The sequence below is a fragment of the Xenopus laevis genome, chromosome 5S (assembly GCF_017654675.1).
Source record: "Xenopus laevis strain J_2021 chromosome 5S, Xenopus_laevis_v10.1, whole genome shotgun sequence".
NCBI classification, from domain to species: domain Eukaryota; kingdom Metazoa; phylum Chordata; class Amphibia; order Anura; family Pipidae; genus Xenopus; species Xenopus laevis.
In genome coordinates this window covers 15,616,887-15,636,056 of record NC_054380.1, presented here as the reverse complement: position 1 = coordinate 15,636,056, position 19,170 = coordinate 15,616,887, and the positions used below count along the sequence as shown (strand labels likewise).

The window sequence follows — 19,170 nt, the reverse complement described above, 5'->3', positions numbered from 1 at the left end:
GCAGAATCCAAAGATATTATGACCGTGATAAAACAATTGCCAATCAGCGACCCTGATATTTGTTTGTACCTCAGAAATTCCTTAATTTCTTAATGTTTCTAAAGCCTACTTATAAAATAGGGTGTCATTTCCCAGCCAACACCTGACTCTCAGCAAGTGGTGATAAGTCAAATGAATCCTCTGCCCTGGGAATTGAACAAGAGCCATTTCCAGCACAGAGAAGTGCTACATAATGAAATGCTATTCTTTAACTCAAATCTAATCAGATCAGAAAGCAGTTACAGTTGGGAGCCACTTCTTTAAAATGGCATTGTCCTAATGAAATGATCCCGCTGGAAAGTGCCTGGGATTTAATTAATGCCACTTGTTATGCCGTGGTCTAATCGTTCCTCTGGGGTGTTTAGAAAGTGATCAGCAATCTTGTTTTCTGTGGGGTGCAGGTGCCAGTGGCCCAAACTGCTACTTTGCTCGAGGTGACAGAATTAAAGGGGGCTCTGTTAATACAAGGAAATAGAATGAGGAGGGACATTATGGGGGAGAAATTATATTATGGATGTTGGTAGACTACAACTCCCAGGGTCCCTTGAGCAATCCATTTGGTATACCATAAACTGTTTCTTTAAAACCCTGCATGCAGCGTTGCAGATTTCATTAATAGGCCAATTTCTTCTACTTGAATGGATAAAGTCTACTTGTCCGCGTATTGACTGCAGACAATTTGCCCTAGTGTACTTTAATATGCATGGTTTGCCATATGTATTCCCAAGGTGCTATGCCAATTGATTTTTGCACTTAAGACTATCAACATTTATGCTCTCCAAGTGTTCGATCCTGCATTCTCTCCATTCAACATCTATCTGTCCCACAGATGCACTTCATTTAAGGAGTTCTACCATCCTCAAGTAGGGATGTAGCGAACTGTTCGCCGGCGAACTAGTTCGCGCGAACTTCGACTGTTCGCGTCCGCCGCAAGTTCGCGAACGTCGCGCGACGTTCGCCAATAGGCGTTCGCGTCAAAATCGTTCGACCATTCGACCATTCGGTCGCTAAAATCGAACGATTTTCGTTCGATTCGAACGAAAATCGTTCGATCGAACGATTAAAATCCTTCGATCGTTCGAATCGAACGATTTTCGGATGTTCGAAGTTCGCGAACAGTTTGCGAACTGTTCGCATTTTTTGCCGGTGTTCGCGAACGGCGTTCGCGAACACATACTCGGCGGTTCGCTACATCCCTATCCTCAAGCAAAACCACTATCCCTGTCCCCCCATGTTACTAAACAGTCATTAATATTGTATCTCTGCCTGTGTATCACCTGTAACCTCCCAATGGCTGCCATGTTTACCAGCCTTTATGGTCTAAACCCTTTCCTTTAAAAATATGAAATTGCCACCAAAGCTTTGGCAAAACCAGAAGTAGAGCTTCTCACTGGTGCCCCAGAGTAAGCAGAGTGGAACCTTTTCCTTCATCTTTATAGGGAATACAGGTATGGGACCTGTTATCCAGAATGCTTAGGACCTGGGGTTTTCTGGATAAAGGATATTTCTGTATTTCGGATCTTCATACCTTAAGTCTACTAGAAAATCATGTAAACATTAAATAAACCCAATAGGCTGGTTTTGCTTCCAATAAGGATTAATTATATCTTACTTTGGATCAAGTACAAGCTACTGTTTTATAATTACACAGAAAAAGGTAATCATTTTTAAAATTTTGGATTATTTGGATACAATGGAGCCTATGGGAGACAGGTATTCTGTAATTCTGAGCTTTCTGGATAGCAGGTTTCCGGTTAACGGATCCCAGACCTGTAATGTGGCCCCACTGTCAAACAATAAGGAAAGAGAGGTAATTTACTTCCTGCAGGGCAAAGTGCTAAACTTGGGGGCATTCCTGTTCTTTTCACCCTGCACTTTAGGTAGAAGAATTGCAGAGACCTGCGTGCGCCCCAAGAATGTATTTTGTGAGGTGTGGGTGGAAGAATGTGCATAAGCACCGCCTCCAATCCCTAGCCATCCTCTAACTTGCGCATCATTCAGACTCAGACTGCAATGGAGTCCTCTTTGAATTAAAGAGCACTACTACGGGCTGCACTTTGGGACATAACAATGAACCCAACCGCAATCTGAGTGCTTATATACAGGTTAGGGAACAACGAAATGGCTTCTAATATACTTCATTTTAAATTAGAACTTATATTTAGTGATGGGCGAATTTTCCCATTTAGATTTGCTATTTACCATGAAATTCAATAAATGGCGAATTCGGATTGCGGATTTTGATGCTCACGTCAATGTTGATGCCGGCGTTTAAGTCAATGGGCATCTGAATAATGTTGGCTAAAAAATTTTAATAAAAATAACAAAAACCGACTCCATATGGTGTTGGAGTAAATTTGGGGAATAATTTCTATTCTCCCTTCAATATTTATATATATTCACATATGTGACTTAATGTTTTCTCTTCTTTACTTGGACCATCTTTTTCCCATCTATTATTCTAACCCTAAAATATATGCAAATCGGAAATGCTGCTTCCTACCCATACACCCACATTAAGTACAATTTTAGTTTTACTAATTAGCTAAATGGACTTGAATAAAGGTTTTAGTATTGTTTTTTTATTTGGGAGTAAAATTAGTGTCCCGTAGCATTTATTAATGGTAAGTACTACAGGTATGGGATCTGTTATCCAGAAGCCCATTTTCCAGAAAGCTCCGAATTACAGAAAGCCTGTCTCCTATAGACTCTATTATAATCAAATAATCCAGATTTTTAAAAATTTCCTTTTTCTCTGTAATAATAAAACAGTATCTTGTACTTGATCCCAACTAAGATATAATTAATCCTTATTGGAGGCAAAACCAGCCTATTGGGTTTATTTAATGTTTACATGATTTTCTAGTAGACTTAAGGTATGAAGATCTAGGGGCCCATTTACTTAGTTCGAGTGAAGGAAAAGAAGAAAAAAACTTCGAATTTCAAATGTTTTTTTTGGCTACTTCGACCATCGAATGGGCAACTTCGACCTTCGACTACGACTTCGAATCGAACAATTCGAACTAAAAATCGTTCGACTATTCGACCATAGTCGAAGTACTGTCTCTTTAAAAAAAACTTCGACCCCCTAGTTCGCCACCTAAAACCTACCGAAGTCAATGTTAGCCTATGGGGAAGGTCCCTATAGGCTTTGCTAGCTTTTTTAGGTCGAAGAAAAATCATTCGGTCGATGGATTAAAATCCTTCGAAACGATTTTTCGTCCGATTGTTCGATCGAACGAATTGCGGTAAATCCTTTGAATTCGATATTCGAAGTCGAAAGATTTCCATTCGGCAGTCGAATATCGTGGGTTAATTAACCCTCAATATTCGACCATAAGTAAATTTGCCCCCTAAATTATGGAAAGATCCGTTATCCGGACAACCCCAGGTCCTGAGCATTCTGGATAACAGGTCCCATACCTGTATATACTCACAGGTGCTACCGTCTGCCAAATTACCAAATGCATATTCTGGTCGAATAACCTCCATTGCATAAAAAAAATCCCAATGTTTTATTAGCTTAACTAAATCGAAAAGAAAAAAAAATACAAGAAGGAGAGAAAGAACGTAAAAAGGATTTTGCATGTGAATTGAACTTAATAGGTTTGACATGGACTAACCTTAAAAAAAAAAATCCAATCCACTCAAATCCCTTTTGAAGGCGGCGGCTGCAATTTGTGCAAATCTTATAGAAGTAGCCGAGCGGCTGTGTTTTCAAGCTGTCTCTTTCTTCTGTAGATTTAAAACTGGCCTGACACACACATCACACCCACCTTTTTAGGAATTCATTCTGTAAAAGGCTGAATTTGGGGGGGGGGGTGGGTTGGGGAGGACCAAAAAAGGCAAAGCAGATTTTATTTTGTAACAGTTAGGGGAAGATTTATCAAGGGTCGAAGTGAATTCGAGGGAATTTTCAAAGTAAAAAAAAGTCATTTTTTGAATACTTCAACCATCGAATAGGATACTACGACTTCGAATTTACTTCGAATTCGATTCGAAGTAAAAATCGTTCGACTATTCGACCATTCGATAATCGAAGTACTGTCTCTTTAAAAAAACTTTGACTTCAATACTTCGCCAACATACCTTCCAGAGCAATTTTCTATGTTTTTTGTATTCGAAGGAAAATCATACGATCGTACGATAAAATCATTAGAATCTTATGTTTCGAAGTACGATCGGAATACGATCGCACGATGAATAGAATCCTCCGACTTCGAATGTCGGAGGATTCTATTCGATGGACGAATTTCGAAGTATTTTCCACTTCGAATTTCGACCCTTGATAAATCTGCCCCTTAATATTCAAATATATTATAGGGATAGTATCCGTTATCCGGAAACCTATTATCCACAAAGCTTCAAATTATGGAAAGTTCATCTCCCATAGACTCAGTTTCATCTAAATGATACAAAGCTTTAAAAATTATCTATTTTTTCTCTGTAGTAATAAAACAGTAGCTTGTCCTTGATCCCAACTAAGATATAATTAATCCTTATTGGAAGCAAAACCAGCCTATTGGGTTTATTTAATATTTACGTGATTTTCTAGTAGACTTAAGGTATGAAGATCCAATTTATGGAAAGATCCATTATCCAGAAAACCCTAGGTCCTGAGCATTCTGGTCCCATACCTGTATTATCTTCTTCTCGACTACGTATTTCTGTCGGCTCATTTGTTATAGACTAGAAAAAAAAAATAAACCCGTAAAGAAGATTTTAAATTCTTGAACTAGAACAGCTGTTGTACTAGAAAAGAAATGACTAGATAACTTTTTATCTATCTGAATACAGACATGGGATACATTATCTGGAAACCTGTTATCAACGAAGCTCCTAATTACGGTAAGGCCATCGTCCATTGACTCCGTTTTACATAATATATTTTATAATGATTTCCATTTATTTGTAATAATAAAACAGTACCTTTTACTTAATCCAAACTGATATATAATTAGTCCTTATTGGAAGCAAAATAAGCCTATTGAGTTTATTTACTATTTCAATCATTTTTAGTAGATTAAGGGCAGAAACAAACGTGTCGATTTGGGTAGGTTAGTCGCCCGGCGACAAATCGCCTCTTCTTCGGGCGACTTCCTCTCCCTGAACTGCCTTCCCGCCGGCTAGAATCTAAATCGCCGTCAGGATGGCAAGAAAACGAAGTGCTCCGAGTGCCATCCCGCTGTGGATTTGTCGCCGGATGACTGAATCTCCCCGGATCTCCACATGTGTCTCTGCCCTTAAGGTGTTTAGATCCAAATTATGGAAAGATGTGTTATCCAGAAACCCCCAGGTCCCAACCATTCTGGATAAAAGGTCCCATACCTGTATTTTACTCCGATTTAATGTTACATTTGTCTAATTCCACTTTCTGCCAATGGTATACACAAAGGGGCCAATTCACTAACTTCGAGTGAAGGATACGAAGTAAAAAAACTTCAAATTTCTAAGTGTTTTTTGGGCTACTTCGACCATCGAATTGGCTACTTCGACCTTCGACTACGACTTCGAATTGAACGGCCATTCGATAGTCGAAGTACTGCCTCTTTAAGAAAAAACTTCGACCCCCTAGTTCACATCTAAAAGCTACCGAAGTCAATGTTAGCCTATGGGGAAGGTCCCCATAGGCTTTCCTAAGTTTTTTTGGTCAAAGGATAATCCTTCGATCGTTGGATTAAAATCCTTCGAATCGTTCGATTCAAAGGATTTAATCGTTCGATCGAAGGATTATTCCTTCGATCGTTCGATCGAACTATTTGCGCTAAAATCCTTCGACTTCGATATTCGAAGTCGAAGGATTTTAATTCCCAGTCGAATATCGAGGGTTAAATAACCCTCGATATTCGAACCTTGGTGAATAGGCCCCAAAGTGTTGAGCCAACCCATTGGTCAGAAACTTACATTTTATTTAGGGGCTGAGAAACTTGACTTTATAATGTCATAATACTGGGGCAGAGGTAAACTCAAGTAGTAACCACATACTCAGTGGCCCGTTTATATGAGAATGCTAGTAGGCAATATTAACTTAAAGCAATGAGCTTACAGAAAAATGGTAAATCAGGTAGTGGGACTTGGATTGTAACATACAGTGGGTCTGTAACTCAATCATTGAGCAGAAAATCCTATGCATCTGAGGGCAGCTCAAAAGAAGGAGTAATGGAGCATTCAACTGATCATTCATACATCAGATATAGACCAGAAGATGGACAAGCTACAGTAGGTAGAAGGCATAGATATAAGGCAATGCATGCGCAAACAGGCCAATCACTTTGTAGCAGTAAATAGGTGGCCTCTCAATTAATTTAGCAGAAGTGGGGTAACTATAGATGCAGTTTTTAAAGTAGTTGCTCCTCCCTCCCGTAAATTCATTCAACTCAACTGTCTTATTTTTTATTCCCCTAACAAATGTATTCCTGGAACTGGATTCCCTTTTCGGTGACATGATTTATAATAGACGAGTGCATGGGATTTCATGTGCTAAGCCTCTGTGGTTTTGGTGGTGGTTTTTTAAGATCTGAGCTTTACTTTAGTGCTATAAAATATGACGAACAACTGCCTCTTTTTTTTTATTATTATTATTTTGTGGGTTTGTTGAGGAATCTGCGGTTTCTGCTCATGCCAAATGTAAAGGAATTAAATGTCGGTTAATTCAGGGATATTTGTGTTAAAGGAAGAGACTGTTCACTGTAGAATGTAAGGAGTATTGAGAAGATTATAATGTTAGGGCGGTGGATTCATTGAATTACTTTTCAGTTTACTGCAATGCAGAGAAGTCATTAAACTATCACTAGTGACGGGCGATTTTCTCCCGTTTCATTTTGCCAAATAATTACCCGTGAAATTCGCAAAGCTCATATTTTTACGCCGGTGTAAATTTTCGTCAGTTGTGGTGTGTGCTTTTGACACTGGCGTTAAAGTCAATGGGCATCCGGATAGTGTAGACGCACGCGACTTTTCTGAAGCGCGTCCACATTTTTTTGACGCCAGGAGTTTCATGAATTTATTCGCCAGTGGCAAAATGCGGAAATTCAGGGCAAATTTGCGTCTGGCAAATTTATTCGCCCATCACTAACTATCAATTAAAGCAACAAGTAAAGTAGGTTGAAGGGGATGAAAAGAGACAAAAAGCCCTCCTCTGCCCTCCCATCTGGCCATTTTTGGCAGGGTAGTATTCATTGGCCTGAAAAGAATTGGGATTTATAAAACAGTGTGGCGTTTGACATAAATGGTGGGCAAACCTGTGTATATCAGGGTGTGGTCCGGAAAAATTAGATTGTAAATTGCCAGTGACAAATGGATAATGTTTGGGTTATTTTATGTCAGAGGAAAGCAAAAGAAGAAACAGTATTCAAAAGCACAGATAGGCATATACCTACAGGCCATGATTGGAAATGATATAGTGAATAAAGTACCCCCTCTTGTAAAATATAAGGATATTATAAGTTACTGAGGAGTTTCATGACCATATAAAAACACGAGGCTGAAGGCCGAGTGTTTTTATACAGGTCATGGAACTCCGAGGTAACTTCTAATATCCTCATATTTTGCAACGGGGGTACTTTATTTATTATAATACACAAGTTTTAGGGAGTCATGTGACAGAAATGACCTCAGAACTCACCGTTTATAACTGATGACATCAGAACTCACCGTTTATAAGGATATAATTTACAAGATATTCATGGCTTTTGTGTATTATAAGAAAGATTACTCCATTGTCTCATGTATTTCAAACCAAAAGGGCTTTACACAAAAAAGGGGAGATGCTATAGGCGTCAGGAGAGCCGCATATGAATTCAAAGTTCCACTAAGAAAGAAGCAGTAACAAGGTAATTTGCTAAAGAATTTGTATGAATGTTTTATGTTTAGCTCCAACACAACAGGGCAGACTAATGAAATAAGCAAAGGACTGTTCATAATGTTAAAAAATAGGGAAAAAAATAATAAATTGAACTTAACAGTGAAGTCCATTGTTTTAAATTGCTCCCTTTACAAAAGTAACCTCTGGGAAACATTGGTCAGCAAAAACAAAATAAAATATTGGTTTTTGGATGTCTGCAAAGGGGACTCTACAGCTGAGCCATCTGTAATGCCTGTTGGCCAAACCGCACACAAACAGCAGTTAATGCAAAGTTGCATAGACCATAGTTTATATCTGAGCATGGGCTTGCATCGTTTTTTTTCCCTCATCCCACTCCCTATTCTTTATTTACACTAGCAACCTAAATAATTCACGCTGCCTGTGTCTTTTTTTGGTCTGGCAGTGGATTCTTACAGTGCAGCCTGCAAAGAGCTATTGCTTCTTACCAGATGGACACACAAATGCAGCAGGTGGGACAGATGGCAGGGTGCCCTGTCTGACGCTGGCTGCCTTGCTCTCAACTGCCTTGTCTTTCAGGGCTACTTATGTCAGTGTAGCAGAAAGCAGCATGCAAGCAAAGCAACACATAGCCAGAATTAGACGGGAATTAAATAACCCCGTCAGCACTGATAAACTTCTACCAACGCTTTCTGAGCTTTCTTAGATCAAGTTTATATATTAAACACAGCACAAAAGCAATATTTCCTGTTGGAATATCTGTTAGATCTCCATCTGGTGCAGAACTAGAACAACCAAGCATCCTCCACCGGCTAACCTATTTATTCCAAAGATTCCCTGATAGACCAAGGAGAAGCACAAGTCTCCATGGGTAATAGCCACAGAACTACAGGCAAATTCTTCATTTGATAGTAGTGATGCATAATGGTCACGGTTAAAGAGTAAATTAGGTGGATCATGCATTAACGATTGGCAAATTACAGAACAGTTCATGTTCATTACAAGAGGGCACACTATGTTGTGTGTTCATGGTTTCACATTGATGAGAACTAAAAGGGATACTGTCATTTTTTTCAAAATGAATCAGTTAATAGTGCAAATCCAGCAGAATTCTGCACTGAAATCCATTTCTAAAAAGAGCAAACAGATTTTTTTATATTCAATTTTAAAATCTGACATGGGGCTAGACATTTTGTCAATTTCCCAGCTGCCCCCAGCCATGTGACTTGTGCCTGCACTTTAGGAGAGAAATGCTTTCTGGCAGGCTGCTGTTTTTCCTTCTCAATGTAACTGAATGTGTCTCAGTGAGACATTGGTTTTTACTATTGAGTGTTTTTCTTAGATCTACCAGGCAGCTGTTATCTTGTGTTAGGGAGCTGCTATCTGGTTACCTTCCCATTGTTCTTTTGTTTGGCTTCTGGGGGGAAAGGGATGGGGGTGATATTACTCCAACTTGCAGTACAGCAGTAAAGAGTGATTGAAGTTTATCAGAGCACAAGTCACATGACTTGGGGCATCTGGGAAATTGACAATATGTCTAGCCCCATGTCATATTTCAAAATTGAATATAAAAAATTCTGTTTGCTCTTTTGATAAATGGATTTCAGTGCAGAATTCTGCTGGAGCAGCACTATTAACTGGTTGATTTTGAAAAATTTTGTTTTTCCCCATGACAGTATCCCTTTAAGTCAAGACGCCAAATGAATAAATGCACCTCTTATCTTCTGCTGGCTGCTTTCAAGTCCTTTGGCACATATATTATTTCTATGCTTGGTTACTTAAATTATATATGTCTTAAGTAAAAGGTGGTTGCTTTTATTAACATGGGTGCAACCAATCAGCCTTTTATTTCTCACTCCTTTTCTTATCGTTCTGTAGGTGGCAACTGCACAGGTGCAAGTTAGAACCAATGTTGGACAAATGAGCTGAATGTTCTTGATGAAGGCACTTGAGGGTTCGATTTAGAAACTATATATGTTCCATTCCTTTGTAAACATTTGGCTTCAGACAACTATATAACTCCCTATAGAATCTCAGTTACATTAGGGATATAATTTCAGTCCTAAAATTCATGGGTTTCAGATCATAAAAACAACAGACACTTGTGAATAAGGTCTATCAATGGAGGATTCTTGGATGCCCTGAAGGGTTAGGAAGCGTCCCGTTCTTTAAAACAATACCATCCTATATGAAAACTCTCAGATTACAGTAAATGAAGACCTATTGAAGTGTCTACTTCCGATGAAGTTTTTTTTTTTTTTGATGATGATGAAGTTTAATATGTAAAAATTATTTTTCGACGTCGGTCATTACCATCGAATTTACAGTATGCTTGAAGATGTGTCCAGTAGATAATTCTTTGTCTTACTGAAATTGAGAGCGGGTCGGTAATTTCACAGGCCCCGAACCACAAAAATCCATTTACCTTGTTATATGGCCGGTCTCTTCTGTATCCGGCTTGGATGTGGTATTTAGAAAAAACTAACCAAGTGAGTATTATTCAAAGGCTGCAATAAAACTGCTACTGAAGCTGTATTGATAAGTCTATGGCCTGGCCGAGGGCTTAATGCACTGTGTGAGTTGTGCTAATTGAAATGAGAATATTGCATCATAAACCGCGCTCCACGCTTCCTCCTCCTCCGAAGAGTTTAAAAAACCCCAAGAGAACTCAGGGTAAATGACAGCAGCAGGTTTTATTGCTTACGACTTCAAGTTACACAAAAAAACATCAGTTTTAATTTTGATCAGACTAGCTACAATCTAATGGTGTGCTGTCGCTATACCACCCCTGATGTACCATATTCTCAGGTAGTATATCTGCGCACCTAAAGCTTACGTTTGCACAAGTATTAAAAAAGAAAAACTAAAGAACCTTTATGATGTTGATACAGAATCCAAATCCCCCACCCGCAGCACAACTTTGGCATTATGAAACATTTTCTCCATTAATTTGATGAACAATGAGATGAGTGAGCCAACTCTCAGTCTATCTAAGAAGCTTTGTCCAAGGTAGCCATGCACAGAGTGAAACGGTCAGGTCTTTGGCTGATTTTAGAGACACTATAATTATAATTTATCCCCATAAACAAAAAAATGTATAAATGGAATTTGAATAACTTCTCTTTAGCCTAATAGTGTCCTGTGAACTGTTCTTACTGTACCTTGAGTGTGCCTGGTGTTTTGCTATGTCTTTTTGTGGACCCCAAGTGGGTGCAGACCTGAGTACAATTGCACCCCATGTTGTAATGCTACTGCCTGGGCTGAGAAGTCAGAGTAGCACAGCAGGGTTGGTGGGTGTCGTGTATGGATGTCATGCCTGGTCTGGAGACTCCCGGTGTTGATTACCGAGCAGAAGTGTGTCCACTGGAAACCGATACCCAACTGGCTTCCAATGTACATGCTTCTTCTCAATGATCAAGGCTTGGCATGGCACCACCAGACTAAGTAGCCGCCAATCTTGCTGTGCTACTCTGCTTTTTGCACAGGTACATGGCTGGGGGCAATTAAAGAGCAAGCATTAGATGTGCTTTGGAAAAGAGAAGTGTGTATGTTGTATCCCCCTATAGGGGCTCCTACAAGTCTTGGCTCAACTTAAATTGAACCATTTTCAGCAACCTGTAAACTAGATCTATAGTAGAGAGTGCAATTTCAAGGCAATCTATGCATTCCTACACCTATTCTATTTACATTCAACTCTGTATCAATGAATGGGAGATACTGTTGTCTGAACCTTATTCCAGGCAGGGGCAACCTGTCATCCTACATTTATAACTCCTTAAATCCCACCGATAGTGGAATTTTGTTGGGAGAGGGGTCTAGGTGTTCTAGACTAACAACATCTTAAAAGCTGCCAGTGGCTCATCACTGTGTTTTAAGATTTTATCATTACATATAAAAAAAGTGACGGACTCGGACGTTGCAACTAGTAATGTTAAGAATGCATGATTATATTTGTAAAACAATACATAGTATTTACCTTATGGCATGTTAACTGTAACCTTGTCTGCCACTTGCCAATGAACACTACATGTTTCCCCTTGATACATTTGCAGAATCCTTATATACAGTAGATCTAGTATCCAACACATGGCCCTTCCGCACAGTGAGACTACATGTAGATGCATTATGTATGTATGTATGCACAGGTGCACAAAGAAGTAGAAAAAAGGTCTTACTTTATCCACTGTTGAGATATATTGGGCAAATCTCTGGAAGACATCTTGTTTTAAAATAAGGAATCCAACGAAATATTATTTCCTATATTCTCCTTCAATTATTGCTCTTTAAATTCTGAAAACTAAGAGAGAGTAAAATTCATTCTGTGCTCTCCATATATTTATTATATAGATATATATTGCTTAAACCCTTTGCTGCGGGACGGTCGTGCAACACATGCTTGCCCAGCAGCAAAGGGGTTAAGCCGGCATACATACACAATAATGACACAATTCACAATGGACTGCCCAACCTCTTGATTTAGTTTCACTGCCATGAACTACAACTCCCAGCATGCCTGAGAAGTGATTTCCTCCCCCAGTGGTTTAGAAGGTTGACATCATTATCTTAACACATTCAGAGGGTTAAAAAGCCGGATCCTCTGAGAGTTTTGATAGCTTCTCGCTTAAAGACATGCGGGTCTGAGCGCAATGGTATGAAGCAGTATTAATATTTAATTATTTTACTTATTTAAGTCGCTAATGAGCAATTGTGTGTTACAAGCTGCCTGCAATTTGTATTTTACAGCTCAGCCCAAAGCATTTAAGTACAGAGGCAGAGTTACGACAGATGCGACTGCATGATTATGATTTTTGCCATATCCAAAGTGTCAACATATTTAGGGTGAATGTCTGAAGCAATCTGTGGAACAACAGCTGACATACACACTCCTTACCGGAGTGCCGGCTTTATTGTGATATCAACTCCCATTGTGATATCAACTCTTAAAAGGCTGGGTGTTTATACAATAATGCCCAGGTCCCTTGCAGTCTATTCACGTGTAAATGGGCAAGTGTTGGAACATTAAAAAGGGGAATCCATTGAAGCAAAATGGCATTGAGCCAGAAATGAAGTGTGCCCAAGCCTGTGGAATATGATGCGTAAAATATTGACGTTAAGTAGAAAGGGCAAGCCATGAACTGTTTTTAATCCAGGGGTATATTCATACCTTGCAGCCTATGCTTACTTTCAGTCTCTCCTCTATGGAAAAACAAAATGTCTTAAGCGAATAGGTGGTGAAAAGAGAATAACAAGTCAAGACCTGAGCTTGAGAATTGGCCACGACCCTCTCTTCTGCTGGTTAAAAGAAGGCTGAATGTTAAATTGAATGGCAAAGCACCAAAAACTGGTGAATGTGCCCACCCCTCAGAATAGACACATCGTAGTATCATTAATATCATTACAGCCTTTCACCAGAACTCAGAAGCATCAACTCATGATGGGATCATACCCTACAAGCCACAAACTCCATGTTTTTAAGAAATGACTTGCTTTTAGTCTATAACTCTCTATATGATTGCATCTATGAGTATGTTATTTATGGTCAGAGTCATGCATTATGCCCCATTTCTATCCAATTTGCATATGTCCCAACATCTGGCAACAAATTATTTTCAAATGTCAACTACAGCAAGGCTTGAATTTGTCATCTGTTGCCCAGTACAATTAAGACATATTACTGACCCTCATATTGCTGCATGCACTGCCTCCAGAGGTATACACAAACATACACTTGCAAATAAGCCAGTTACAGTATAAATTCGCACTTATATGCTCTATCATCCAAGCTCTAAGCATAGGTATGCTAAACTGCTTGCACTCTACCACTTGTGTTCTATCACTCCCAATGGCTGGGTGAGGACCCTGATGATCATTCCAAAAGCATCTTCAGCATCCTCAGTCCTAAACCCTACTCAGTAGCAGACCAAGATGGCAAGCGAAGCCTGGGAGCTCAGCCATATACAATTCATCCCACTTAACAGTTTCCAAATGTTTAAAAAATAAAACATTAGAAAACATAATAATGTAATATAATATACAAAAGCTATGATGTCAGTGATGTCATCTGTCACAATCAGAGCTTAACAATGTCACTTATAACATGACTCATTAAAACTTGTATTATAAGAATAATCTACCTCTTTATTTAAAATACAGGTATGGGATCTGTTATCCCGAAACCCGTTATCCACAAAGCCCCAAAAAGGTTGTCTTCCATAGACTTGTAATTGTATCCAAATAATCCACATTTTTTTAAATGATTTCTTTTTTTCTGCAATAATAAAACAGTAGCTTCTACTTGATCTAAATTAAGATATTATTAATCCTTATGGAAGCAAAACCAGCCTATTGGGTTTATTTAATGTTTACATGAATTTTAGTAGACTTAAGGTATGAAGATCCAAATTAAGGAAAGATCCATTACCTGGAAAACCCCAGGTCCAGCATTCGGGATGATAGGCCCCATACCTAACATAACATAAGGATATTGAAAAGTCACCCAGAGTTTATTTGCAAGATATACAAGAAGGTACAATCCAGGAGTCTCCGAGGATCTTGGCAGACTACAGTTTCCAGCATTCTCTAAACATAATTAATGGCGTGCTTGCTGGGAGTTGTAGTCAAGATAAAAAAACTTTTATTTTATTTGTAGAAAAGTGATCTATTGTCTCTATTCCAAGGAGGAGTTTCTTTGTTAAATATAGATATGAAGGGGGTTAGGCTATTCGGTCGCAGCTGCACAAATCCATTTGCTCTCTGGTTCCTGTTTAGTAAATAAGGAATGAAGGGCCACAGTGACTTGTGCCTTTGAAGGTGGGGCAAGAGGGCGTGTGCATTCTGTTTATAGTCTACACTCTGACACTTATTTTATGTTGTTTAAACCTGCTGCCAACTGGTCGCCTACTGATGGGATGTAGTTCTTGTTGTGACACAGGATTGAGTTGGAATGGAAGAGAAGGAACTCACCGGCTCAACTGCAGTCACTGCTCAACTGTTTACATAACACACACACAGCCTTTTCATTTAGCGGTTTGCAGGGTATTGTGATGGAAACATCTTTACAATAGAGACAGACTGCAAAATGGTTTAGGAAAAACACCTGACAAATGTAAATTTCTACTTCACAATTGGGAACAAACACACAATAGCTGATCATACTACATTAACTAAAACATCATTGTCAATGAGCCTTTCTTACACTACATACATAATCAGGTTGTGTAAGGTTGTTTAGATGTTCTGTGTTGGATTATCCAAATTGTTCAGCTTTTACGGCAATGACTAGTGATGGGCAAATTTGCGCAGTTTCACCTCCGCTAAAAATTCGCCCGTTTTTGACGCCGGCGCCCGTTTTTGACGCCGGCGCCCGTTTTTTCGGAAATTTTTTTTTTGACGCCGCGAATTCGCGCCTGGCGAATACATTCGCCCATCACTAGCAATGACTGGATCACAGTGACATATTTTAAATGTGGTCACCAGACAACCAGTCTTCCCCCCAATGTATGATTGGAACATTTTGTACCAAATTATTAAAAAATAGGGGAAACATTATTAATAGCTCATGTGACACAAGTGGCATCGATATGGGCTGTGATAGATAGATAGATAGATAGATAGATGATAGATAGATAGATAGATAGATATGTAGATAGATAGATAGATAGATAGATAGATAGATAGATAGATAGATAATAGATAGATAGATAGATAGATAGATAGAAAGATAGATAGATAGATAGATAGATAGATAGATAGATAGATAGATAGATAGATAGATAGATATGTAGATAGATAGATAGATAGATAGATAGATAGATAGATAGATAGATAGATAGATAGATAGATAGATAGATAGATAGATAGCTGGTGTATGATCTAGAAGAGTAGCAATGGGATCTCCATTATTTTTTAAAATCCTCTTCACCTGACAATGCCAATACATTGCATTTCCCTTCAACGCATAGAAAAAGTACAAAAGAACACAAAACAAAATGTATGTTTAGTTCTCATCTTGTGTTAAAATACAAAAGCAGTGAATCTTGATGATGTTTAGCATAGCAAAAAAAAAAAAGAATTCAAAGTCTAGTTGGGGAAAATGCACAGTGGCACATTTGGGCAAGGTAGTATTTGGGAACATACAATGAAAGGACTTGTTTGTTTGTGTCTCTGCTTTAGAACATGGAAGGTGTCTGAGGTCCAGCTGTAGAGGGCTGGAAGAAAGCAATCAAGGCTTCTAAATGAGTCTGGCATGTAGTGGGTGTTACTAAAGGATTGGGTTCCATAAATCTTGTCATGGAGGTATTCATCCCTCACAGCTTTTTACTGGTGTACCCATTATTTTTATTTTATAAGGCAACGACTTTAGTTCCACTTCAGTTCCTCTTCCACCTACAGAATGAGGGAGAATCACTGATCAAACTTGCGTGTTCTGAGTAATCACTTCTGACCAACGCACAGCTGAGACCTGCCCTGTTGGGTACCACAAGGAAACGGGTGTTTCAATATAGGAAAATCATGGATTTCTTCCTACGCAAGGAAGCTTCCGGATCTCCAGTTGCTGTGAACCCCAATATCCTCACCAGTTAGGAAGCAAACTGCTAATCCCAGCATTTGCAAGCCATTATTATACTGAATATAAATATAATAATTACTACTGAACTAGTAGTTTTACATATAATCACTAGGTTACAAAATCCAAGCTGACCAACCGTAAATTCTATTTAGTATTTGACCACTCAGCCTGTATCTTTATGTTGGGGTCCCAATTCAACTTCTAGTAAATGAAATGCTAACGATAAACTCAATGTTATCCAGTAAAAGTTAATGTCCAGCAATAAATCTTGAACCTTCTCTTATCTTGAAATGTATTTTTATTTTTTGGTGGGGATTCTTTAAGCTAACAACCTGTTTTTCTAATCACAGATCAGATTAAAGATGATTTATAAAGCATCAGGCTAGGGGAAGGGGAGCACTTTATTTGCATTCTCTTGCTCGAGATGCCGTAAAAAAATATACATATGGAAATGCTTTGAAATCATATGGTTTAATCAGGAGACCTAATTAGAAATATTCACCGCCACGCAGGATTTGCCCCGGTGGCACTAATAAAGGTTGATTAATCACATTCCAAAGCAAATGCAAGTAAAACATTAAGAGAAATAATAGTGTATGGGGTGGGGAGGAGGTCATGAGTGGTGTAGGAAAAGCAATGTGTAAGTGACGACTCTCAGTCAAGTATAAGGTTGAACAAATGAGAATATTTTGAAATCTACTGCCTTCTTATTTTCTTTAGAAATAGTTTTTAAGATGCAAACATTTAGGAATTTGTAAATGCAGATAACATTTAATGATTTCAGTTTACTGATATTGAATTGAAAAATCTCGGAAATGTTGCAGGTTTCAAACTTCACAAACAGTAACTCAATGTATCCTTAGGGGCCCATTTACTTAGTTCGAGTGAAGGAATAGAGGAAAAAAAGTTTGAATTTCGAATGGTCGACCATCGAATGGGCTACTTCGACCTTCGACTACGACCTTCGACTTCGAATCGAATGATTCAAACTAAAAATCGTTCGACTATTCGACCATTCGATAGTCGAAGTACTGTCTCTTTAAAAGATTCTTCGACCCCCTAGTTTGCCACCTAAAACCTACCGAGGCCAATGTTAGCCTATGGGGAAGGTCCTGATCGAAGGAATATTCTTCGATTGATGGATTAAAATCCTTCGAATCGTTCGATCGTAGGAATAGCACAAAATCCTTCGACTTCGATATTCGAAGTCGAAGGATTTTACTTCGACGGTCGAATATCGAGGGTTAATTAACCCTTGATATTCGACCCTAGGTAAATGTGCCCCTTGCTGTTTTTTTTATTTTGCCAAGGAAGTCATTTATATGAACCAAGTCTAATTCTGTCTGGGGTGTTCATTTTCATATTAGTGCCTTGGGGCTTAGGAAAGAGAGGGGGAGGGGGACTATTTCTCAAAAAGAAACTCGCCTGTATTCTCAGGTGACTGCGAGAAACATTAATAGGTATTATTTAAATTAGCTTTATTTTTAAATGTGCTAGAAATAATATATGTCCTTCAGTTTGCCAATATAATGCCCCAATTGAGAAGGTTAGAGACATTTTCTGCTGAAATGTGCAAGTTTTATGAGTGAGTTGGTAGATCAGATTATTTTCACCGGTTAAATAATGTCATTTTAATTAGATATAAAATGTAAATTTGTCAAATATTGGGGATCCAGAGAAAGATATTAAAAATACATTTATTTACCCAAGCAAATCTCAGGTTTGATTTTCATTATAAAGTAGAGTTTTTTAAAAACAAAGATAATAAAATGTGATTTTATTTTAATATTTTCAATTAAATAGAAGTTTTACTGACTACAATAAAGGTCCTATCCTTAAGAGAAAAGTATTTTATTTTCTTTTTAAGATGGACATTTGGTCAATTTATCATCCTCGAACATTCAGTTTTCTTGAATTCCCCCCCGGCTGGCAGAGAGAGGTCTACAAAACAGGGCGCAGTGTTTTATCGAATTGTATTGATCTCAGGGTGTCAGTGATCTAATCAAAAGCAATCAATACTAATCCAAAATCAATCCGAACACTTTTTGCACTATCATTTATCACATCAGAATGCAACACCCACTTCCAAGTATAAAATGAAGAAAAACGAGAGAGTGACACAGAGAAATGGAGACAAAGAAATATGAGAAAAAGGGAAATTTAAGCAATAACCCTGTGTTTAAACCTTTGGTAACTCATGGGTAGACATGCCAGATGCAGAACATTGACTCAACACTCATCAGAAAAGTCTGAGTTTATTCTTCCTCCTTGAAGAATTCACTTGGAAAACTACCTACTGGTTTGCTAGAAACTTCAAACAATTATGGTGTTTTTGCTTGTTTTTGAGCGTTTCCATCATCTTTATTGCCCATCCACCTGGGGGCACATTTACTATGGGCCGAATATCGAGGGTTAATTAACCCTTGATATTCGACTATCAAAGTTAAATCCTTCGACTTCGAATATCGAAGTCGAAGGATTTACCGCAATTCGAACGATCAAAGGAAAAATCGTTTGATCAAATGATTAAAACCTTTGAATCGAACGATTCAAGAAATTTAATCCATCGATTGAATGATTTTTCTTCGATCAGAAATTGCTAGGAAAGCCTATGGGGACCTTCCCCATAGGCTAACATTGGTGCTCGGTAGGTTTTAGGTGGCGAAGTAGGTGGTTGAAGTTTTTCTTAAAGAGACAGTACTTCGACTATCGAATGGTCGAATAGTCGAACAATTTTTAG

The 19,170-nt window shown here is 38.5% G+C and overlaps 1 protein-coding gene across 5 annotated transcripts in view; it reads right to left on the bottom strand.

The window, feature by feature from the left end:
* Positions 1-19,170, bottom strand: part of esrrg.S (estrogen related receptor gamma S homeolog) — a 156,863-nt gene that overhangs the window by 125,344 nt on the left and 12,349 nt on the right. For 2 of the 5 annotated variants that reach the window (XM_018264987.2, XM_018264988.2), the window contains exon 2: positions 12,037-12,158. The exons of the other annotated variants lie outside the window; for them this stretch is intronic. In XM_018264987.2, the coding sequence (XP_018120476.1) occupies positions 12,037-12,080 (44 nt within the window). In that variant the 5' untranslated portion in view covers positions 12,081-12,158. The remainder of the gene's footprint in view (positions 1-12,036; positions 12,159-19,170) is intronic. 5 annotated transcript variants of the gene reach the window in all.